This window comes from Drosophila hydei, unplaced genomic scaffold (assembly GCF_003285905.1).
Source record: "Drosophila hydei strain 15085-1641.00,03,60 unplaced genomic scaffold, DhydRS2 tig00008114-arrow-pilon, whole genome shotgun sequence".
Classification (NCBI taxonomy): domain Eukaryota; kingdom Metazoa; phylum Arthropoda; class Insecta; order Diptera; family Drosophilidae; genus Drosophila; species Drosophila hydei.
Genome location: NW_022045827.1, coordinates 9844442 through 9870198, shown reverse-complemented (window position 1 = coordinate 9870198; position 25757 = coordinate 9844442). Strand labels below are relative to the sequence as shown.

The following is a 25757-nucleotide window of genomic DNA, read 5'->3' as shown; positions in this document are numbered from 1 at the left end:
AATTCAATGCACGGAAACCGCACAGTATTAGTATTGTGTATTGTGTATTATAATAGGTTTATAGTTTATAGAAAATTCATCAAGTTGCGATTTTTATTTTTGTTTTTTGTTTTTTTTTGTTGTTTTTTTTTTGTGGGATTCTTCGACTTGGACTATAGTACGTGCTACTAACTACGACAAAAGACTAGAAAGATGTGACAATTCGGAATTCGATTCACGTAACTGGAGTACAACTACAAAATAACTCTTACTCTTCCCGCCCCTAGACAGAGGTGGTGATTTGCTCCACGAAGTGAACGGGACGACTTAGCGATTGGGAACGCTTCAGCCGGCATTGCGGATTGCTTCTGGCTGCCTGACAGCTGTTGCCAGCTCCAACTCCTGCTCCGGTGTGGCGACTCTGTCGATGTGGCGTTCGTTGCAATGAGGCGTAGGCGTGCGGCACGTAGATAAACTCACGGGATGGCGCTGCCCCAGCTGCCACGCCTGCCCCATGACGGCAGTTACACTGCTGCGACATGGTCGATAGGCCCTCTGGCACGCTGCGGCTGCGTGCCGAACTGCCGCCGCCGCCTCCATACGTGGTCGAGTTGGGGCTGCAAGTACATATGAGTGGCTGCCTGTCCTGAGATCTGCAAATAAACACGTAGACAGAGAGAGTGAGGGGGAGATACTCTAGAGAGCTGCTTCAGCTGCATAAATAGCGCAAGTGCAAGTGCAATGATGTTGTTGACATTTTGTTGACGCTGACACGAAGCCGAACAACTACCCATTGCCTTTCGAAGGCTTCATGGTATTTGCCACCAGCCAGAAGTTTGGATAATTGAACGTCAGTTACCCGTTAACTAGCCAATCCATGCCACCCACCCATTACCGAAAACCTAATCAAGCTGAATGCATGTACTCAGCCTCGATTGCCTTCAAGTGCATACAGCCAACATGCTCTGCCGATGCATTCATTCAAATAATAATTCAAGATACGAGTATAATAATTCGAAATTAATTTACCCATTCAATGGGTACTGAAGAAAACTTTTTTATATAAATGTTTCCTGGATAAATATTTTTGTGGTATTTATACTCATTTAACTATCAGCTCTGATTTACGGACCATTTAAGGGAGCCTTGTTTGGTTAATTAAATTAAAAACTGAAAGTCATTGATATTCTGATTCAATGATTGATTGATATGCTGACTAACTGATTGACTGACTATTTGTGCTCTTGATTGAATGACTGATTACCTAATTTACATTGATTTGCTAATATATTGACTGACTGATTGACTGAGTACTTGAATCAGCTTTTAATAGGCTAATGGAGTCCATGATTGATTGATTGATTGATTGATTGACGGATTGACTAAAGGACATTGATTTGCTAATCGACTGACTGACTGAGTGACTGGCTATTTGAGTGAGTTTTTAATATACTGATTGATTGAATGATTGATTGATTGATTAAATAATTGATTGATTGATTGAATGACTAAATAAAACTGATTTGCTAATTAGCTGGCTGAATAAATGATTGACTATTTGAGTGAGCTGATTCAAGTAAAGATTGATTGATTGATTCATTGACTGAATGACATTGACTTGCTAATATACTGACTGATTGACTTCCTGAATCAGCCTTTAATAATATAATATAATGATTGATTGATTGACTAAATATCATTGATTTTCTCATACACTTAATGATTGATAACATGACTAACTTTTGAATATTTGATTGACTGATTGAATGCTTAATTGACTCCCCGACTTACTGTTTATCTGTCCGATTTACTGACAAACTAAGTGATAAATTGACTAATTGCCTTAATGATTTGTTGTCTAATTGATTATCTAACTGGTTGATTGATTTACTGACTGATTGTCGTAAGAATGATACAGTAATTAACTGACTGACTGACTGACCAACTAATTGACTTGCTTCATTTCTGATAAGCACACAGATTAAAAGCTATGAGCAAGGCAACTACAATTTGTAAGCAAGCCACAGCTTAGGTAGAAAGTGAAGGATGGTTTTTCTTTTTACTTTTCACGCTGCAAATTGATGATAAACGCGAAAAAGGTTGGGTTTCACTGAAGCCAGCTGCTGTCAAAATCATGTAAGCTTAACTAATGAACTCTCAAAAGTGTGTCTTAGGTATGGGAGCCACAAGTGAGGTGAGGTTGCGTGAAAACTGGTTAATTCCTCAAGAGGAAGAAAAAATTATGTGAAATATAGAACTATATTTATAAAATATTAAATCTTGTTGGCCAGATTCCACTAAACATGAGAATACCACTGGAAATGTCTCTATTTGGCTTAGTAGCTTTAACTTAGCTAACTATTAATCATCAGCATTGCTGATTAACTTAAAGAACTTCTGCCCCACTGATGTTGGCTGCATCGATCTTACTTACTTGGGAGACTTGCGACAGCCGAGCTCGTAGGTGCTATGCCAGCTGCAGTACATCTGGCCATCGCAGCAGTTGTGCTGCTGGATGAAGGAGAGACTACGCTGCAGTCGCTTGCCCATCTTGGCGCCGATGCTGCCCTGGCCCAGCTGATAGGGCGTGCGGGCCTGCTGCATGTCCAGATTGTGACAGGCCAGCTGCTGGGGATGTGGATGCGGATGCGGATGCGGATGCTGGTGTGCATGCTGATGGGAATGCTGATGTAAATGAGAATGCATATGCTGAGCCGGCAGATGATGATGCTGCGGCAGATATGGCGTGGGCGTGGCATGCGGCTGCTGAAGCATGTGACGTTGACAGTAGTGGGGATTGCTGGCCTGCAGATAAGGCTCCATTTGATTCAAACTAATGCAGCTGCGACTGAGCAAATCAGGAGCAGGATAGTCCCCATAGCCATAATCCAAATGCAGATTCGGACGATGATGTCGAGCCGAGGAGTGCCGCATCAGCATAGGCGTGGGCAGATGCCCATTGAGATGCCCGCGTTGCTGCTGCTGCTGCTGCTGCTCCTGCGGCTCGCTAATGAAGAAGATTATAATGCCCGAGATAGCAGCAGCCGCAGAGCAAATATAATAGCCAGCACGCCCATATTTCAGTGAATAATCATTGAGGAACGAGGTGAGGGGCACACTAATCAGCACTGGCACCGACTCGACGCCGCGTATGAAGCCTGCAAAGCACAAGTTGAGCGAGACATTAACTCCAGTTAGAGCTTAGTGAACAGGCAAACACCTACCCCAGGCCTTGGAGAAGTGCTTCAGCTTGATGCGTTCCAGTGCCAAAATCTTCAGCGAATACTGAAAGCCACCCAGGCCGATGCCGTAGAGCCAGCTGAGTATGCAGAGTCCTTTGTAGCCCATGACAAAGGATAGGAATAGTATGGCCAGCGCAACAATGGATATAAACAGCTGCAAATAGATGGCAAAAGTTAAATTTAATTAATTTTTCAACTTAGATATGGGCATCCCAGATTGGATAGAGCAGCTCGTTCTCTCTCTCTCTCTCTTTCTCTCTCTCTCCCTCTCTCTCTCTCTCTCTCTCTCTCTCTCTCTCTACCTCTCTCTCTCTGTGCGCCGCGTGATTTCCAAAATAAATATTTAATCCTTCCCGCATTTTCTACCCGAAAGGCAGATTAGGCGATTAGCGGGACTATAGAATTTTAATATTTTATATTCTAATCTGGCAATTAGGTTTAAGCATTCTAATGCAGAGCATAAATTTATGATTCTGCAGACATTAAATAGATCTTAAAATATACAATGTACTTTCATGGTTTTTTAAATATTTAATAAATAAATGAATCTTTGACAAAAGAAAAAAATCGTTGGAATTCCAAACTTTCTAAATGTGACTATTGTACAGTCAATCAATCAATCTATCAAAATAAGACTTTGGGCGTTAGAATCATAATAGCAGTCAATCATTCAGTCATTTAATCAAAATTTCAAATAAATTCCTTTTGACTTGGTTTTCATGTCTGTAAAGTTGGCTTAATATTGAAAGTAAGTCTAGCAGCCAATCAATCAATCAATCAATCTAAGTAACTATTTAGGTTTGTTTTATCCTTCTGTTTTGCTGCAACTTTAACAAGAAATACCAAATGTCTCCATTAGTCAATCAATTCACCAAGCAATCAATCAATCAAAATAATATGCTAAGTAAATTCTTTTGCGATTGGCTTTCATAACTACAAAGCTGACAACATATTCCAAGCAGTAGCAATCAATTAATCAATCAATCAGTCAATCGAACTATAAATTTAAATCAATTCTTTTAGGATTGACATACATAAATGTAAACTTGACATTATATTGCAACAATTTCTATTAAATTTCTTCAGTCAGTCAATCAATCAATCAATTTGTCAATAAAAATTAGCTTTTTAGTTTATTTTAATTGATTTATTCTGCATTTTTCTCTAAGGGTGATAAATGCATCTATAAGTCAATCAATCAATCAATCTAAATACGCTTTTTAGTTTATTTTATAGACTTGGACCTTAAAATATGTCTATCAGTAAATAAGTTGGATATTTAATGGACTACTCCATCAGCAATTTTATATATATATGAGACCCCATCAATCATGGCAGTGACATTTTTGTCTAGCTATCCTGCAGTCCATCAATTTTTGATATTTTTGACTTGATATTCTGTTTTTTGCTCAGCTCAGTCAACAGCATAAATCAATGATGTCCTCAGCCAGTCAATCAATTAATTATATATAACTAATTACATATAAATCTATTTGAATATATGGCGAAAACTGTGTAGTTGGGTCAGCCGTTACCTGAGCAACAATTTTGGTATTGATCACAAATTGTCGTATGACAAAGCAGCGCCGCAGCAGAGCACCGGCTAGAACTACGCCCAGAGCCATGGAGATGCCCAGAAAGGTTTGCAGCAGCACCAGCTCTTGCACGTCGGAGCCCTCTTTGGCAGCATTGAGAGCCTGGCGTAAAAGAGGAAAAAGTTGTAAAACTGACGTTAGTGGAAATTGAATTGAACTCACCATCAGGAACATGGGCGTATAGATGCCAAAGGCAGCCACACTGGAAGTCATCAATAGGATCTTAACTGTGGCCGATTTCAACGATGATATGTCCAGGAATAAATATCTAGTCGGTGATTCCACTTCATGCGTTAGTTTTGGTTTCTTTTCGCGCAGCTAAACACAAAAGTCAGTCAACAATAGGCCTTCATGTGCCAGGATGTTTTTCGTGCTCACCTTTTTGCGTTGATTTTTGAGATGCTGGATGGCACGACGTTGCGGATGGTATAGGGAGGCTGGTCGATACATGAGGCCCATGAAAAAGCTGAGCGCCGTAAGTGCGGCAACGATTTGTAGGCCCAGGCGCCAGCCGGCCTTGCCCACGCCCTCCTTCAGAATGACGGAGAACAAAGCGATGCCAACGCCCTCGCCGGACATGGCCACCATTTCGACGAATTGCCGGCGACGCTTAAAGTAATTGCCCAGCATCACGGTGGAGGCTTCACGCACCATGGAAACGCCGATGCCAAAGACGATGCCTGCCAAGCAAACCAAAATGGTAAGCAACGCATCCGGCATACAGCTTAAGTATATTCCCCTAGCACCCACACCAGCCCCTCCCCCTCTTTCTGTCTCACACACACACACACGCAAATATATAGCTTTTAGACTTTATATACGCACCATAGCTAAAAACAACCTGACCGAATTCCGTGGCAAATGATGTGAACAGAATGCCCAGCGGCATCACAAGACCTCCCACAATCGAGAGCAAACGTATGGAGCGTTTCCGGCACAGCGAGACCACAAACGGTATGGCCAGCATCGAGATGGACCAGCTCAGAGCGCCCAAGAGCTCTGCAAAGGAATTTCATAATATTTTTGGATATAAATACATGAAACAGAAAACATTAAAATTCATAAAGCCTAATTAGCTACATAAACAAATTTCTATTTGTATTTAATTTAAATACACACTTATTTTTAAAATAAATACACTTTTTTATAAATATTGTAATGAAATTAAATTCAAAATAAAGCTAATAAATAGATTTAAAAAAATAATAATAGTCGCCTTAATAGTTTAATAGGAAAAGTTTCTGTCACATAGTAAGAGATTGTTTTAGTTATTTAATATATATATTTAATTTGTATTCATGATAAAAGACAAGTCTGTTTTTAAATGTTCCTTTGTCTCTTTTATATAAATAAATATCTTAGCTTAAAACTTTTTTCATGAAACTTCCTGTCTCATGTCATGAATCAATCAAATTAAAAGTTTGCTAAGTAAAATCTTTTAAAATCTTTTCTTTAAAATATTTGTAGCGAGCTCTTCAATTGTGACTTTTAATGTGAATAGTAATTAATTAGACACAAGACTAAAGTGAAATATTACCGTTATTTCCAAGACACATTATTTAGTTCAGTATAAAATATCGCCATTTAGTATTGTTTTAATTTGTGTGAAAAGTGAATGCGAAATTTGTAACAAGTTTTTACTTGAAGTTTTGACGAATTAAATTTAAGCAATGCCTAAATGTTCTATGGAACCTAAGCTGCTAAAAGCTGGCAAAAAAACATGCAACATAACGGATTCCAGCCAAACAAATCCCACCAGAATCATATCAAGTGGCATAAAAACATTTCGTTAATAAATCAAAATTTAAAATTTAAAAATATAATTAACTAAATTCCGAAGATTTCCTATATACCTCTATCAATGCAATACTTAATACAATTTATTTTATTTTATGTGCAAAATAAATACCTTTCTTTAAACACCTTTCTTACTACAACTGCTTATCTTAACCAATTCCAAGCATCCGACTTACGGCTCATCAAATTTTCACCTTTCAAAAGTCTTTCAGCTTACCTATGCCACTTGTGTTATGCAAATGTTGAACGGCATAGAAGAGCAACAGGCCGTAGCTGAGCTGGAGGCCCGTGGTAAGAATGTGCACCAGAAAGGAGACGCCGCAGATGATCCAGCCCCATCCGCCATCCGGGTAGAAGTACTGCAGTGCGTATGTATGGCAAATGCAGTCAAGAATTATTCACTTTGACAGGCAGTTAGAGTTGTAATTGGGCTGGACGTGCGGCTTACCTGTCGTATGCGTGTTGTGTCTACGCCAGTGCGACGCAGCGCAGGAATATTGCGATGCAGCAAATGGAACTCACGATCGGCGAGTGCTGGAAATGCTGAGTCCTCCTCGTCGGTTATGTGGCTGGGATGATGGGCAGTGTCAAAGCCTGCGGCATGGACAATTGAAAGTTGATTAAATAGAAAACAGCACACAGAGGGCGGCAGGCCAGGCTCATTACTCACCCAAGTAGCAGCCGCCATTGGGCATAAGTGGCTTCGGGGGCGGAGGGATGCCTCGGTGCTGTTGTTGCTGCTGATGTTGCTGCTGCTGCTGGTGCTGGTGCTGGTGCTGGTGATACCAATTATCGCAAACGCAGAGCTCCGGCGCGTAGTGGGGCGTTGGATTGTAAACATAACAACAGGCATTCAAATTGGGATTCGGATTGGGATTGGGATTGGGATTGGCATTGCCTGACGCATACCAGCGCAGGCTGGAGGCTGGTGGTGGCGGCTCCGGTTGTGGCGGCATTGAAGAAGCCGCACAATGTCGACTGCAGGCCGCATTCCCATAGCTGGGCGTATGATGAACCTGCTGCTGCTGCTGCTGTTGCTGTTGCTCGATGGTGGGCAATGTGGCATAGCTGCCAAAATTGTCACAATGTCGCTTGACGCTGGCCTGCAGTGGAAAGCGCGCCGGATTCGGCGCATGGCAATGATGGGTCTGGGACTGGCCCTGAACCGCTGCTGGCTGTGACTGCATTGCTGGCGTTGGCATTTGAGGCTGTTCAGCGGGCAGATTGGAGAGACGCGGACATGAGACCCACCAGGCCAGCGGCTGGTTGTTAAATCGGCACTCGGTACACAAATATCGTGGTGTACTGAGTGTGGTGGCTGCCTCCTGCCGTGCCTCAGGGCTGGCTGCAGCTGTGGCTGTGACTGTGGCTGGGTCTTGTGCCGGCGCTGGTTTGTTGCGGCCTTGTTGCGGATGTGGATGCAGTTGTGGTTGTTGCGGCTCGGGATGCTCACAGCTTAGGTTGTATCTTCGTCACAGCGCGCATTTGTTGCACAGCACGGAGGTTCTGTGCTTGGTGCGCACCAGACTCGAATATGGCCTCAACTCACGCTCCCGCTCCTGCTCCAGGCTTCGACTCTGACTCTGATTCTGATTCAGATTCTGACTCTGACTTTGACTCTGGCTGTGACACGTTTGGCCAACGGGCAGCAATTGGGGACAGCTGCCGTATAGCGCTGATGAGGTATTCGATAGCCGGCGATAGTAGGACAAGCGATGCTCCATATCATTGCCAGCATCCAGGGGCGTGGCTCGTAGTCGCAGCGTGAGGCGTGGCAAACAGGAGCTGCGGTTCTCTCTATCACTGCAATTGCAATCGCATGTACACTGGATGACCATTGTACAGTTCGCACCGTGTAGTATAGTGTATAGTGTTCTGTTGTGCTGTGTTGTGTAACGTTGTGTGTGTCTCCACTTCAATGCGTAGAGCACATGATTCACGCCGTTGACATTTTCTAGGCCAGCGCCAACCAACTATATCCAGTTGGGCTCAGCTCTGACATTTTGGGTCAACGAAATCGCCTTTTTTATTGCTGTTGTTGTGGTTGTCTTTGTCGTTGTTGTTCTGCTTCTGTTTTTGGCACTGCAAAAATTGAGAACGTGCACACATTGCATCAATAAATAAATAAATCAAAATCAATTTGTTTACTTCACGCACACACACTCGAACACACACACACACGCACTCTGCACACATATTTCATATGCATAATTTAATTTGGTGTTTAATTGCGTGAATTTGCCATTTGGCTGCCAGCAATTCGAGTTCAACTTGAATGGGAGACAATTTGCTGTAGTGGTCACAGCTCGAGAGCCCATCGAATTAGATAGCTTAAAAGCATTTCGGTTAGTGGTTTTTCGCATTGAAGCACTCTCGTGTGCGAATTTCATGAAAGAATCATTATGCCCAAAGCCTTGAAAGCAATAGTTTTGTTGAACAAAGCATCTCAATCAGTGTTTATAACTTAATTAAGGGGCCAGTACTATTTTATAAATATGGTACTTATATATACATATTTAAATACAACATAAATTTTGTTGAATATTCAATCAATAAAAGAAATTTAATTTATATTCGTTTAGGCAAATCACTAAGTTTTCAATTTTTCATTATTGCAACTTTAAAGCTTGATTAGGCTAAGATCACTTCCTAACTTTCAGGCAGCATATGAGTATATATATATAATATATTATATCATATAAGCATAAGCATAAGCATATAGCAAGTACTTTCTGGTTATATGGTTTCAAATAATAATAAGAATAATTATATTAAAAATGCAAACAATATATTTATTTTATGTATTATTATTATAATTATATCGATAATAAATTAAATTCTTAATTAAAAAATTTTAATAAATATGTAATAATTATATCATATAAACTTCTTCCTAAACATATGTAAATCAAATAAATGTTAAATAAATAAGTCTAGATTAAGAACGTTTATACTGGCTTATAGGCCTTTTGACTAATTAGAGTTAGCTAAATGTGCTATAGAATCTAAGACAACAAGCTGCTGCATATAATAAAAAAATATTAATAAAACATATATATTAAATTTATATGTAAAATACAGCAACATAAAAAGATTTGCATACTTTCGGGCATTTGCTTTAATACATTTTTGCCTAACAACCCAAATGCAAATTATAAATCTGATGCATTTTTAATACATTTTTTTGATAAATCAAATATGACAAAGAATACTTTATAAATATAAATTATTTGAAATACATATTATTTCGAGCAAAAAAATTAATCTTAGCAAAAAAGTTGTAAGTACATAATATATAACAGTATATAGGTAGATAATAAATTTGCAACTTAACATTAATAAAAATATTCATAACAATGCTGATTTAAATATTTAGCATAATAAACTTGAATTATTTAAATATTTAATGCACTGCACGACTGACCAACAAGAGAACTGAAAAGCGACTGAAGATGCGCTCGAGCAGGCTTGCCTTTTTGTAGGGCGAAGTCGAGCTCGAGTCTGAAGCCTCTCTCCGAGTTGGGTCTTACGCTCGAGCATTGAGTGACTAATCGAAGTAAGAGTATTTTCTTTGGAGAGAGTTTAGTATGAGTATGGAAAATTCGACTTAGATGTATTATCATTATCAGACCCTGCAGAATAAAGCACTACGCAGATGGACTGGAGCCAGCTGGTTTGTAAGAAACTCAGTCTTACATAGGGATTTAGCAATTCCCACAGTTGCTGAACTCATTGGGCGACACAGTTCAAGATACGCGGACAGACTTGCAGCGCATCCTAACCATCTCGCAAGCAACCTGGCTATAAACAACAATAGGCGAAGACTGAAGAGATTGCATCCTCTAGACAATATTAGAACTAATTAAGATAGTAGCTACAAGTGCAGAATAATTGGCATATCTGCCCTCCCATTAGTTAAGGTTTAGAGCTAAATGCGCTATAGAGTCTAAGACAATAAGCTGCAACAAAATAAAGAAATAAAAAAAAAAAAAAAAAAAAAAAAAAAAAAAAAAAAAAAAAAACTAGTGTTTAGTAGTAGTAGTCTGAGTGTCATAATACCACATGCACAGGGTCTTTGTATTGGAAATAAGTTATTTTTTATGTGAGAACAGAATTCTTAAATATTCTAATATCAGCATAAGCTCATTAATATTCCTCTTTTTCTCAGAGCTTATGTACCAAAAAACCAGTTATATTTTCCATCATCGCTTGCAGACTGAATACATTAATAAGCAAATTTATCATAAAACATGAAATAAACATAACAAGCAAACGAACCTAGAACTCTTCGCGCTTTAGCTCCCGCTCAGTATTGAGTAATTTCCGATTGTAAGTAACTAAATTAATAAGCTGGCATTGAATTAAACAAACAATTCGAGGGGGTTCGTTCGCCTGGCAAACGATACTCATTCATCTGTGTTCAAAGAGGAATCAATCATCACTTATCGACAATCATGGCACACACACAACAGCAACAGCAGAGGCAGCAGCAGCTGCGAGCAGGAGTCCAACTTGTTGAAGTATTTATAGCTCGAGTGCGTCGCATAGTTAACTGGGCTAAAATAAGATAACTGACAAGTGAGCCACATCAATTCAATTTGCGCAATAACCGCTAGGGAATTACAAGGCGAGAAGTTGATTATGGCTAGAAGAGCTCCAGCTACAGCTCGAGCTGAACTAAATGGAAAAGGAAATAACAAAAATTACTTTAATTCGAATATTTGCAAATAGTTAATCGAGTTAAAAGCGCGCCGCAAACAAACAAGCAAATAACTTTTAGCAGCAAAAGTAGGCGTGGCAGTGGAGGTGGGCACTGAGGCCATTATTCGACCGAGCTTTGACTTTGAGAAATTGACCAACTGATTGTTCCAGACAGTTTGGCACTTTTGTTAGTAAAGTTCTGTGTTCGCACTCATAGAAATTTCCAAAAAAAAACCAAAAAACGCAGAGAATTCAACAATGAATGTAGGTCACAAATCAATTCCGCATACACTTAGAAAAATTGAATGTTTAAAGTATTTAAAACAATATTTACATAATTTTTAAGAAGCGAAAACAGAAAACTTTTAAGCTATGAATAAAACATGTGCCTATGTATAAAAGTATATATTATATATATATATATATTATTGTGTGCATAGAAATATAATTCATGTTTAATATACAGAAATACAATGAAAACTCAAGGAAATTTATATACAGCGCTCTATGGTTGAGCGGAGGCCGTGCTCTATTGACGCTTAAAGGAAAACTCTTATTCAATTTATATAAGATTCAAGCTCTAAAAGTTTTAATACAAATCAACTGGAGAAAGAATTTTAAGAGGATATTTAATATATAGTATATATATAAATATCTAAATATATATTTAATGCTTTCCTGAAAGTCTGCTTGTGTCAATTTTAATTATTGAAATTTATTTCGTCAAAAAGCTTTATTCTAAAATGAAAGAAATATTTTTTTATCTAAATAAATTTTGAAAAATTCAATTTTCATTCAATTTTCATTAATTTGTATATTTCAGCCACAACTTCAAGTATATTTTGGCAAGTGCAACAGCCTTAATCTCTTTTTATTTTAATGACAAAAAAAGGAAATTGCAAATTGAAATTTTAAGCAAGCCCGAATAATGTTTTGCTTCAGTCATGCACGGCTACTGCTTCTTCTTCTGCTACTTCCTATTGGGCTGTCTTAAACTTGATTGATTTGTGTTGTTATTTATGGAACGACAAAGTCTTGTATCTGTCTTTGTAGCCAGAGCCGATTGTCAGGCTTCGATTAGCCCAGTGTACGTATAGCAAGCTATAAAGATGATAAATGATTTGGTTTGTTCAGCTCGGCAACAACAACAACAACATTATAAACAACTAAAAAGAAGGAAACCTGCATCAAGTTGCATTTGGGGCTGGGCAAGTGCAACACCTACCAAAGCAAACAGCATCAATTGCGAGCGCTTCATCCGTTCTCACTCTCTCTCTCCCTGTGTGTGTCCCACTATTCCATTTTTATGGCCTCACATAACGATTTGGCCGACAACAGCAAAAAGGAACTTTTTACAATGCACAACGGCGCATTTAAATTGATTGTAAGCAAGCGAGAAGCAAAACAGGAAGCATCCAGCGTACAGCCAACATCAATCAAAACGCATTGTGCCCGAGCGCCGACGTTAAGCATACAGCGGGGAGCTTCACCGCCAGGGCACCGCACGAAGCCAGCTTAAATCGAGCCACCCAGCCAAACAAGCAGCAAACCCACCCATCCGCCCGACCAACCAAACACCCACCCACTACCTGTGGAAGCATAAAATCCAAGAATAGCAGAAGGAACAGCAGCAGCTGCAGTAGCAGCTGCCGGAGCATCTACAACCAATACATAAAGACATCCTACTCTGGCCCAAACACTTCCTTCACAGCAAATGTGTGAGCATACATAAAAGAATGCCAAAAGTCCCATAACTACGAAATACCTGTACAAGCTGCTTACACGCAGCCTAGAGATGGCAACGTGAAACGCAATCTTCAATATTTAAAATTAATTAAGCCCACAACTGTGATGTGAAGTTGTACCTCAGCTACATTTTTGTGTTCAAGTTAAGCTTGATTAAGCTGAAAGAGATGCAGAGCTATTTGCATAACTTTACCTTTTCTATTGCTCCAAGACGCTGCGCAGGAAAAGTGATCTTTAAAGCTATGCAAAATATGATATCCTTGCATTATATATTTGCATTACATATTCTAACTACATTAAAAAAGTGCAGAAATATAAACATGATCAGCTATAAGAGTTACTCCAAGAGTAATTAAACTAACAACTTGAATACTGAGAAGACGTATTTTTATGCAATTTGCTTATTTCCTACTAAGTTCATATCATAAATAAATATCAGCTCCTAACTTTACCTGCTGCAACAGCAATCAATACATTTCCGTCTAACCATTTACTCCTATTTGAATTGCGACATTATTTACCTACTTCTACACAAGGTGTTGACTTGATTCTTAAGTTCTATGGAAAGGCCAATATTTAATACAACTAAAAGCATTATTATAAAAATATAGAGCAACACGAAAATACAAATATATAACGAGCTTAAGGCCTGACAAGCTCGCACCATTTTGTAAATGACTTCAGGCACTTCAATAAATAAAATAAAATAACTCAAATTTATATTTCAATTTATGCAATTTATATATTTTCATTGCTAAGTTGCGCTTCGTTAAAAAGTTTAAAATACATGACTTGAGCAACAAATTGGCTCGAACTGACTAAAGATGAAAACTGAAAAGCCAAAAACCAAACTTAAGCCAATTACTCAAAAGCCTTATATAAAAAATAGCTTTAAATAAATATGTATATAAATATATATATATATGTATATAAACCAATATATTTTTGTTTATATATGCACTCAGCCAAAAGGCAAAAATTAGTTTAACACCCGACCCTAGCCATCAGCTGTTACCACCAAAAACTTTGTTTGGCTGCAAATTGTGGCTTATGATTAAATTTAGCGTATATTTCGGGCGAATTTTATGAAAATATACAACGTGCATTACTTGGAGTTGAACGAGCGTGTAAATTAAAATTTACAATTGAATTGTTTTAATCATTGAAAAGTTTGAAAGTTATGAACCAAAATCTGAGTTCATTGATGTGAATGGCTGTATGGATTGATCCACTTGTGCATGTGGCGAACTCAACATAAGCTTAAACCTTAAAGTAAGGCACATAATAATAAAGAGAAACATATAAATATGCATACACATACATATGTATGTGAAATATATGCTAACTTTTATAATAATTTCTTGAAAGCCATGCAAACTTTTGTATAAAAGCCAAAGCCTTAAAACATGATTTAAATTTTAGGGAAACTTTTGCTATTCATTGTTCAGCTCAAAGCCATAAAATTGTATATAATATTTTGCACTATGTGAAAACTGAAAATTGATTTGATATCAAGTTGAGCCCATGTTCAATTTTATTTCATGTCACCCTCAGCCTCAGCTCCGAGTCAATTATATAAACCAGCTCTAACTATAAAATATGCTACTCAAATTGTTTAGAATTTGCAGCGAAACTGAAATGTGAGTCATGGGTTCATCTCATCCTCAATCATATAAAGCAGCTTTGGCTATAAATTCACAATGGAAACTCGCGTTTTCGTTGCCCAATGCTCAGAACTACGAATGAAAAAAAAGGGAATGAAAAGCTTATGCGTTTATAGTTGCGATTATACCCCATAGCATACGCTCGGTGCGGGTATAAAAATATTTTACGAAAATATTTTTTGTTAGCAGTCGAGTGTAAAATGTTGCACAATTCTCGAGGATGCTTTTTGGTCGTCGGCAGAGGCCGCGGGCAGCGCTTAATGCCAGCCACCCAGCCAGCCACCCACACTGCCACATTTCAATAATATCATCCTAGATATGCTCTGCGGCTTGGTGAATTACGTTTTTTTATTATTATGATTTTGTAGCTTTCATTTAGTGGCGCAGGTCGCAGGCTTTACGTCCCATTCAAATGTCATATTAAATTGTAAGCGATGTGCAAATTCAAATAACTCACAAATGTTGATAATCTGGACATTGGAAAGTTTACGGGCGCAGCTCACGCCCCAGCCGGGCCTTGTCCGGCTGGCTGGGTGGCTGGCTGGGCAGGTTCATCTGTTGACTTAACTGGTCATTGACTTTGCCAACTTTATGATGCACTAAAATTAAATATACAGCGTGCCACATAAATATCGTACATCGTGTCTCTGTGCATGTGCATATAAAGGACAACTTTTATCCGAAGGACACAAAGACGGACGTTTGCGGGCAGTCACCAGGCGTAAGTCCTTTTGCTTTTTTCCTTTTTGCTTGTGGGAGGCGTTGCCCAGCCAGAGCCAGTGACTGAGCCTGAGCCTGAACCTGGTCAGCTTCTCGCCAGTTTACTCTGCTGATTAAACATATTGCGGAGACGAGCATGTTGCCGAAAAAAGGTAATATATAGCTGACGACATGTTTTACTCAACTTGCAGATACCTTTACTATATATTATGAGTGAGTTTGATTAAGTAAACATACATTTATTTTAAATATATAACAAAAATGGTCTGTCTAAATCAGGTATTATAGACATTGAGAGCTTCTACTCTCATTTGATAGCATTTTTTCTCTACAAGAGCTAAATATATTTAATCTATCACAATGAAATTTTAGAAAGCTTGAAATCATTCCATAAATACATTAGCTTGCAATGACAAACAACTCAAATAAAATTGTTTAAAAATTTTTATTTTGATCGCGTTCTTTACTCAAATCGCTAAAGCCTTTGAACAAAAATTCAATTATTTTAATTAAAATTATTTTTGAGTTTGTTTTTGTTTTATAAAGCAAACATAACAAGAATTAAATGCTCTATTGTTCATGCTGTCAAAACAAAATTAAATTTAATAGGCATTTGGTATTACATTAGATAATAGTACAAAAATTTTTTAAATTTGCAACATGGTTCGAACTAAATAGGATATATAAAAATGTTTAATAAAGAAAACTTCTTGTCCGACTTGTCATGCCCAAAATTGATTAAGCTATAAAAACTTGGTATAAATATATTAGAAACAAATGGGAATATAAATATATAATATATTTATATCTAGAGTAGAATACCAAGCTATATATATATATATAAATATTTATAGCTCTAAATCATCGTCAATTTCATGTGGCAATCCTTCAACATACCCTTTTTAACTCAATTATAGGATATGGTAAAAAACCACAAATAATTTTAAGCCACAAAATTAAATTCACACCGAGCACTTTTCTCTTCACTCTGCTCGTTTTTTCTGAGTTGTGTTTGCTTTGGCGTTGAGATCGTTTTTTTCACGCTGTCGCTGCGAGGCCCTGTGGCTGGGTGCCAGGTTCTTGGTCTTTGGTCCCTGGTTGCAAGATAATGGATATCATGTTGCCGCTGGGTTTACATTTTAGTTTTACACTTTTCGTTGTAATAAACACATGACAACATGCAAGGCTCCTAGCAGCATACAAGGAAATAGGAGAATTTGTTGGGAAATAGTTCCCAAAAGAAAGTTTGCCTTAAATGGGGTAATGCAATTTTCGTTTAAATAGTATTACATAATAATATTTAATATTAATAGACATAATTGCATTAAAATGTTTTTAATTTTTAATTTGATTCTTCTACATTTTTAATCAAAAAAATCTGTGGAATCCCGTTTTAATTAAGTAATTTCCGGCAGATAATGAAATGAATTTTCACGCAGCACTTTGCGAAATTGCGGCGAAAGCGTTTCTTGGAATTCACAGCAAAATATTTTTGCTTATAAGCAAAGTTATTCGTTTTTTTTATTATTTCGCTGGCTGCTGAAAGGGTACAAATTTGGATGTCCTTTTGTGTTTGTGCGCTTGCCTCTGTGTTTGTGCATGCGTGTGTATGTTAAATTTTCGCACTCCCCGAGGAAAAATAATTCGAATGCCGGCTGGCAACAGAAAATATTAATACTTTTTCATTTACTTTCGGTTTGAGGCGCAAAGCGATCCCAAGGTTTTTGGCCAACAACTTTTCCAAGTTGACCAAATACTTTGCTGGTGGCCAAAGTTTTGCGCATATTTTATGTGCAGCACTTGAGCAAGAGCACTTTGGCGCTGACTTTGCCAAATTGAGAAACTACATGAAGTCGAAATGCCAATTGCTTCGGCCCCATCTACGCTTTAAATAATCACAAATAAATGCCGAGTCAAACGTTGGCGAAGCCCCTGAAAACGCCTGAAAGTATGCCGCATTATGTTAGATTTGCGCTTTTTACTCTTATTATCAGAAGCCCTGTGCCATTAACCTTACTCAAAAAATCCTATCTGCACGTAATTAGGTTGCCAACGAAGCCAGTCAGGCGACCAGGCAGCCAGGCAGTCAGGCAGCCAGCCGCAGTCAGAATCAGCAGCTGGAACCAAGCCACGACCTTAATATTAATATTATTATAAATAAATTTAAAACGTAAACTTGCCTAGACCTCAAATTTAACACAAACGCTCACAAATCCTCCAAAGGCAGACAGATAAATTGTGCGGGCGGCTGAAGGGCTGGTGGGGTGGCTGGGTTGTGGTGCTGCGATTTGCGGCAGGCGTGAACCACATCATAAAGCGAAAGCTAAACCCTTCTTGGCTGAAAAATGACACTTCCACAAAAAGGCGACGATGAACGGAGGGCCTAAAACAACGAAAATTACAAGCACAGCCACTGGACGCAACTGGCTGTGACGGGTGGTGCGGGACAGCCGGTCGGGTGGGTCCTTGGGCTTTGGTTTTTGGTCTGGACTTGATTTCCTGACTTGCCTGTAGGTCGGGCCCGACTGCTTTATCAACATCGAAGGCAGCTCTGTAAATCGACACAGCCAATTTTATTATTGGGAGCCAGCAAAATTTCTTTTGCCTGTATAAGTTGGTAGCAACCGCCCAACCACCCACGCACACGCCCACGCAGTTACCCTTTCCCCAGGCCTGTCTGAGCCACTTTGTTTGTACGGCTTGCGAGGAATCGAATTAGCATGCAAAATCTTTTGTTTGACTAACAATGTGTCAAAGTGTGTGACGAGTCTTTGTCGAGGTGAGCCCCAGCCGCAGCCCCCAACGCTAACTCACAGCCACAGTCGCCCCCCGCCCTGGTGCCTTCGGGCCATTAGGCTCGATAAAGTCACAGCTAGAACGCACGTTTCCCTAAGGCTACTGGCTGACGTGCCACAATGCTGGTCACCTTAATGGAAACCGCAAAAACATTTCGCACACAGAGTGAATTATTACTCAAAATATTACCCTAGGAGAGCGATGCTTAATTAAGCATTAACCCAGCTGCCGTTGCACAAAAGTAATTCCTCTAATTGGTCACATGGCCACAATGTCCATTTAAAACAATAAAAGTGGAGCAGCCTTTTGCTGCTCTGCTTCTAGGGCCAGCTCCGTTGAGTGTGCTTCATAATTTTATCTTTTTACTTTGGCATATGCCAAGGCATAAAAAGTTTAGGGCTAAAGATTCCACATTTTGTTTCATGATAATTTTATGTTTAATTTTACGAGTTGCTACGAAAAATGTCTGAAAATCTCAGCAAGTCATAATCGATACGAGAATGCTTAAAAGATTGTTTCACGCTGCAAAATTTCTAAACGAATTTCTGTGATATTCAATTCAGGGCTGGTTAAGCTCTTCTCGCTTTGTAAATTGTAACAGAATACATTGCAATTTGAACTCATATGCTTTACAATATTAACAATTAGCTGCTTAAGTGCTGTAATTCCATAGGTATTTAACGCCTATTCTATAGCAGTTTGAAACCGATTTGTAGCATGGTTCATTGAACTTATTGAATAACATCCATCGCAACTGAAATGATGTTAAATAACATTCGACTTAAATCGATTTATGTTTCTTAACTTTGTAAAAATACTTTGCTGGCTGACTCTAATGACATACAAAATCTAATAATATAATATAAAAATATAAATACATTTTCTATAAACTTTGCCAAAGTAATTTTTTTTATATTTATGAGTCGGAAATTTCAACAAAGTATTTTGAGTTTTCGAATATTTTGCCGAAGTATACAACAAAGTTCCCTCTAGAGGGAAAAGGCTGAGTCTTACATCGAAGGAATAGAGGAATAAAAAAACATCTCATTCATGAGAGTTTCAAAGGTAATTGGAACATGAGAGAATTCACTTAATGATCATTTTATTTTAGAGATGGGATAAGACGACCTGAGCTGAGCTGAAATGAGCTGGGCTGAGCTGAGCTGAGATGAGATGAAATTAACTAATATAACTTGGGTTATGAAAAAAAAGTTCGATCTTCATTTTAAATATATGATCTGCTCTACAAGAGAAATACTTATTCTAGGGTAAACCAATGGGTAGGTTATTGGGATACGAGAAAATTCGCTTTGTGAGAAAGTTCTGCAGCTTAAATCGTTGGCGTATGTATATACAGGAGATCTCTCTTAATTATGTAAAACAATTGAGATATGAGAAAGTTCGTTTTATAAAAAAGTAAGCTCTAGATACAGTATATGCACTCTAGAAGTATATAAAATAATTGGTATATAAAAAAGTTCACTATATGAAACAAATTCGCTCTAGAGAAGCAAATTTACCTTACAGTAATGAAGTATGTATATGAAAAGTTTAGCTCAGCAGACACAATATAATGTAGTTGTCTTTTGACTCTTTACTTTACATCTATTTGCTCCATTGATGTAAAGTTAGGAATATACGCTAAGGTTACTCTTAAGCACATTGTTCTATAGATCTTTATCTTCTAATCTTATCTTTATAAGTCCAAATTTATGCTAATGCAATGATCATTTGTAAGTCATAACTCGTATTAGAACTACATATCCATGAACATTTATAAATTTATGGCAAAATAATAGCTTTTATTTACTGTTAAAGTCAAAAGATTTCTCTATTTTAAAAAAAGGAAACTAAAAAACATTTTTACCCCAAAATCTAGGCATCTTAATGGTTAAGCCCAAATTTTTCACATTCAAATGCGAATGACAAATGTGTTTGGAGGCTAAACAGAAATTGTAATAGAAAAATGATAAATGATATCAATAAATTCAAGAGTAAATATATTATATATGTTCCTCTTTTTGCATGCTATAAAGCAGTACATTTATCAACATGATTTAGGATTTTTTTCGCATTAGAATCTTAATATATATTTCTATAGAGCCGACTCTTTCGCAGCTAATTGTTGTAAGTCAGTCTATTTGGCTACTCTAATCAATTGCCTGGCATAGTTTGTATTAAGGAATAAACAATTTACTCTGAATATTGTTTGTCATCAATTTCAGCTGAACTCAGAGAGTGGGGGAGCAGCTACTTAATTAATGTTCGTTTGCTTTGATGATGTCGATGCGGCTGCTTACTACATTGTGTTGACCTTTCTGGCAAAATGCGAATGCGAATGCACCTCGAACCACTGAAGGGGGCAAGTTGTAAGTAGTCCAAAGCGACGGCTTGTGCTAAATTAGCAAATGACATAGTCAACATGGCCAACATAGCGGCAGGCGCCAGGCCCATTGCTCATGCCCCATGCGCTATGCGCCGTGCCCCATGCCCCATGCCCCGCGTCTGGTAATCCACAAAACAACGTGCAATGCCGACACCATTTACAGCTGCCCCTCGGCTGCTACGCCACGCCGCAGTCAGCCCCCTCAGTGCTGACACAGAACATAATGCCGACGGGCAATGCTCTTTTAAGCACGCAGCTATGAATGGAGCAGGCGCCAGGGAGGTGGCCTGGGTAGTGGGTGCTCTTAGCGCTGCTGTCTAGCGAAAGTGCCTCAAATGCGCGTAACAATAATGATTATACACACACACACACACACACACACACACACACACACACACACACACACTTATATATATATAAACCCTATAAAAAAAACAGAGTTCCCATTGGCAGCTGCTGTCGCGGCACTCATCAAAATGTGACAAAAAAGCAAACAAACAAAGAGATAAACAAAGAGACACTGACAGAGACGTTAGCTGCTTTCACGCAGCTTTCATTAGTCGCAATTTACCTACGAGCCATGCCCCCTCGTCCCTCTCCACCCACTCCCGCCTAGAAGAGCCCATAAACGTACCGCTGATAACTTCTTTACGTCTTGGGTCCAACTGGGCACAGAGGCAGCTTACTGTTTCCGCCCCGTTCCAAATAAAAATATGCTAAGGCAGCACGAAAAATATTTTAAATTGAAATTCTGTTTATCGCGCTGACGAAATCGTCCAAACAGACCAAAAGCCCGCAAACCCCCAGCCCCAAGAGCCCCGCCAGACACACTCAGCACACATTGCGGCCTGAGCCGCCGTGGCTTGACTCGGCCTGGCCCGGCTTGACTTGGCCTGGTTGGCCCGGCTTTACTTAGCTTTTTGGGGGTAATTCAATAAAGTGGAAAATGATGCTCATCGTCAACGTAATTTGCTTTCGTGGTTTTGCACAAATCTGCCAAGGAGACCAAACCGACTACAGATATGAGGACTCAGCACTGCTAACGGAGCACTTCAATGCCGTTAATCGGTTCTTCATATCACATCAAACGGGAACCAAACTGCTGAAACTTGGCCTCATCATCAGCGACAACATAATCTGCAATAACCCACAGCCAAACAGCTAGAGATGGCAGAGTTAGTTGAGCCCAAAGCGTGCCTGTGAGGCTCTTACATGTTCAAATATTTGATTATTAAGGAAATATGCTTCACATCAGTTGAGGAATATGAAAAAATATGCAAGAAAAGCCTAAGAAGAAACAGGACTTAACCGTCCTTAAATCAGTCTTCTTTTGTGAAGCTTTAAGTGTCAAAGGGTTTTTGATAATGATAATATTTGTTGGTGTAACTTTTTCTAATACACCATTAACCAAATATTTAGCTGAGGCTTTCGAATAATATTTATTAAAATAGTTTAAATTATTCAAAAAAAAAAAAAACAAATAAAATAAATAAAAAATATATTATATTATAGATATAAATATATATATAGAAGCAAAAAATTAAATATGTACACTAAAATATATAATTGTACAATAAAATAAATAAATTTTACTACTATTTTTCTACCATAAGAAATATATATATTATATAATTATAGGTTGAAATAAATATTTATATGCTCATTCCATGTGTTCTGGAATCCTTTTGAGAAAATAGTAGACTAAAAACAAAAATTTTATAAGATTTCTTAAAAATGCAAAACAAATTAGTTAATAAGTTAATCATTTCTAGCATTATTATTATTATGAATTAAAGACTGATTTCCTTTTCTAACAAAAATGCAAAAAATTATTGAATCATTAAAAATAAATTTGTTTAGTATTTACTTAATTGTTAAACTTGAATTGCTCTGCGGTTTTTAATTGAAACAAGTTTTTAAAATATAATTGCAAATTTCTCTTGGTCGCAAGGCGAAATCTGCTTCTGACAAGCTTCTCAAAATGTTGTGCAAATCAGTTAAGTTTCATGAAATTCTTTTAACTTTAGTAACCAAGAATGCCCCTTACATTGTATTAGCCTCAGCTCTGAACATATTTAAAACATTTCTGCAGTTTTTCCTGCTACCCACAAGGAACAAGCCGATTGTTTGTTAAATTTACTCTGCCTGGAAACGAAGACAAAGTGCAATTTAAGCTTTCATTATGTAAAATTAAACATAAATATGAAATAGATTAATTATGTTGGCAGCTGAGATGGGCAGTCAAGCACATCTCTAATAGGAGTCGCATTAGCTGTGAGCTAGTGAGCAGTGGCAAGTGGCAAGCGTTGAGCGGCTGGCGACAGACTCCAACTACATGACTCTCTGACAATTTCCTTCAGCTTCGAGCTGCTGCTGATGATGCCAAAAGAAAGCAAACCAAAGGCAAACCGAACCAAAAGCTGAACCAACATATACAAAAGGCAGCTGCTGACTGAGTGGCCTCAGTGTGTGTGTGTGTGTGTGTATGTCGACCCCATTACGTGCCAAAGCACTAAAAACAAGACCAAGCGCCACCACAGGGTGTTTCATTTGCCTTCCTCTCACTGTGTGTGTGTGCGTGTGTGTGTGAACCTACAAATATGACTGAGCAGCGCTCGTAAATTTTGTCATATTTTCTCGTCTTTCGCGCTCAACTTTTTCCATGAATTTGTTGCTGTTGCTGCTGCTGCTGTTGATGCCTTTTTTTAGGCGCACATTTGCTTGTTAATGCGCCTGACTTTTTGTTTTGTTTCGTTTGGCTGTTATTTTATTTTCATTTTATATTTTAGCAGCCCATTAAAAAAAAATGCGGCCGCACGCACAGTTTGACATGCACTTTTAATCGATTACAAAGCAGAGCGAGCAGCAGCAGCAGCAGCAACAACAACAATTTTTCTTGGCACACGATTTTCCATATTTATAAAATATGTAATTTTTTTTTTCATTTTGGCACACATGCTAAATGGGCGTGTGTTAATGTGTGTGTGTGCTCATGTGTGTTGTCATTTGGAGACTTTTTGTTGCTGCTGCTGCTGTTGCTGCTGATGTCTGCGGTGCGATTAAAGTTTATTTTTGCTGCTTTAATTGAATAATAAATTAGGCGAATGGCCCCGACACAAAAGACCCACAATATCCCGCAATCGAGAAAGCCACGTGAAGTAACTAAAGGCGAGACCTTAACGACAAAGGAAGAACTATTGTTATTTGCACAGATTCCAGCGTGCTGACTGCCTGAGTGCGTCTAAGAGTTTCAGGTCGTTAGAGTCGCAAATGTCTGGCCACGCATCTAATTAGAAACAAATTCATTTGCAGTTCAAATTGCCCGGCCTAAACAGAAGTACGTACGCTGTTTATCTTCATAATGGCCGAAACGGGAGACAACATTAGTTTTGTCCATTATGCTGCTAAGGACTAGAGATATTTTCGTACATGTGCAGGACTTACGCGGACTTTGTGGATATGAAAGGTAAGCGTAGACATAGGCATACCATAAAAGGTAACAAATCTTTGTGATGCTTGGAAACAGTAAACAACTCTTTCGAAGCATAGAGTAAGCAAGACTTTTTCTTTGGCTGCATAAAGAAGTAGGAAAAAATGTTTAAAGCTTGACGAATGTCTAACAAAATGAAGCGGCCAGAGAAATGTTATGTGAGCTGTCGCTTAGACAGACCAAAAAAAATAGCAAGAAACTTCTGAAAGTCTGTTGAAGAAGGTGGTTTTATGACAAGAAGTGCTCCATCACAACAGTTAACCGTGGTATTTTATATTTTAAGTTCGCTTTAGTACCTCCAATCACCTAGACGCCTCTTTTAATTATTAAAAAATCTATATTTTTCATAATTTTCAACTAAAAAAGTCCAACTAGGATAAAACTGGTTAAACAATGAATTGCATATAGTAATACCCATGCAGCCCAGGTGTTTATGCCTGTTTCTTTTGTTGTACATGCAGGCTCAGGGCACTGCCGCCTTATTTCTTAGCTCATCTAAAGAGAGCTTAAATATGGCAGCTCAATTTATGTTTCACTTTCAAAGTCTCACGTCAAAAGTCTTAAAAGTTTCAACAATTTAATTATGCAAAAAACTAAGTTTTCATAATTTGCATTTTCAGTGCAATTGAAATTTATGTCGCTTTTTCAGCCAAAACTAATTATGGTTCAATTGAAATAGTCTTAAATCAAAATAAGTAAAAATTGTTTCTGCAAAGAATTTTATTTAGTTAAGCCCAAAGCTGAAAGGAAATTTTTTCACAAATTCCTTGCAAATAAAAATAAAATTCCTTAACATATTCTGTTTATTTATTGAAATTTGTTGTATTTACAAAATATAAATTGAAAATACTTGGGCCCAAGGCTAAATATGCAATAAATATTTATATAAATGCGTTTCAATTCAATTACCAAACTTCATATGCGAAAAATATTGTAAATAAATTTGCTATGTGAGCGAAAACTTTTACTTGTGCCTAGAAAAGTGAGTTATTTTTTGTATCAATTTTTTATGCATGAAGCCAAATACAATGTGGCTTGTTAAAGAAGGTCTGGGCAAAGCGAAAAATGGCTATTGAATACCCTACAAAAAGAATTTATATACTGTATTCTGGAACCGTGTGACTTTGAGATATTTAAATGTATTTTTATACAATTTAAGGCTTTAAGAAAGCTTTTTAGCTCTCAGCTATTTTCGTCGTATTTTATATCTTTAATTCCCTCTTAAATGCAGGGCATGCAAATATAAACAAATTGCGAGTCTGTGGAAAAAGGATTCTTTGTTTAGTGCTGTCGCTCAGTACATCGTTTGCATATTGCGACACGCTTTGTTACCCCTCGAGGAGCACAGCAAGAGACACTCACACCACACACACACACACACACACACATACACACATACATATGTACATAATACAGCCAAAAAAACAAGAAAAACACGAGAAAGAGAATATAAAAAACAGAAAGCGAGAATAAAAAACAGGTAAAAGCTCCAGAGGGCAATGAATACAATAAACAAAATGCGTAAACAAGGCATGAGGAAGCGCTCAAAGCGAGCATGATTAAAAAGTAAGCAAGAATAATTGCAAAACATTTAAGGACACAGGACGGGACGGGGCGATGCGGGGCGGACAGAAGCTGGAA

The 25757-nt window shown here is 38.1% G+C and overlaps 2 protein-coding genes across 2 annotated transcripts in view; both read right to left on the bottom strand.

Annotated features, from left to right (window-relative positions):
• Positions 1-135: 135 nt before the first annotated feature.
• LOC111601567 (monocarboxylate transporter 8) lies at positions 136-8075 on the bottom strand. Its single transcript, XM_030224450.1, has 10 exons — positions 7284-8075; positions 7062-7207; positions 6831-6972; positions 5642-5815; positions 5195-5496; positions 4979-5134; positions 4757-4918; positions 3204-3375; positions 2414-3137; positions 136-632 (listed from the first exon to the last, which is right to left on the bottom strand). Exons 1-10 carry the CDS (start codon positions 7813-7815, stop codon positions 263-265), a joined length of 2880 nt encoding a protein of 959 aa, XP_030080310.1. The 5' UTR covers positions 7816-8075; the 3' UTR covers positions 136-262.
• The window catches only part of LOC115483205, a 28665-nt gene continuing 10982 nt past the window's right edge, over positions 8075-25757 (bottom strand). Inside the window, exon 2 of the mRNA XM_030224451.1 lies at positions 8075-8695. Coding sequence (XP_030080311.1) covers positions 8086-8451 — 366 coding nt within the window. The 5' untranslated portion in view covers positions 8452-8695 and the 3' untranslated portion in view covers positions 8075-8085. The remainder of the gene's footprint in view (positions 8696-25757) is intronic.

What these genes read in the sequence shown, in the direction of transcription:
- LOC111601567 (XM_030224450.1), bottom strand. Translation starts at nt 7,815, where the DNA reads ATGCCAACGCCAGCAATGCAGTCACAGCCAGCAGCGGTTCAGGGCCAG. An exon ending in ATACCAAAATTGTTGCTCAG is followed by an intron (nt 3,376 to 4,756) that starts GTAACGGCTGAC and finishes ATCTATTTGCAG; the next exon opens with CTGTTTATATCCATTGTTGC. An exon ending in GGCTGTCGCAAGTCTCCCAA is followed by an intron (nt 633 to 2,413) that starts GTAAGTAAGATC and finishes GTTTATTTGCAG; the next exon opens with ATCTCAGGACAGGCAGCCAC.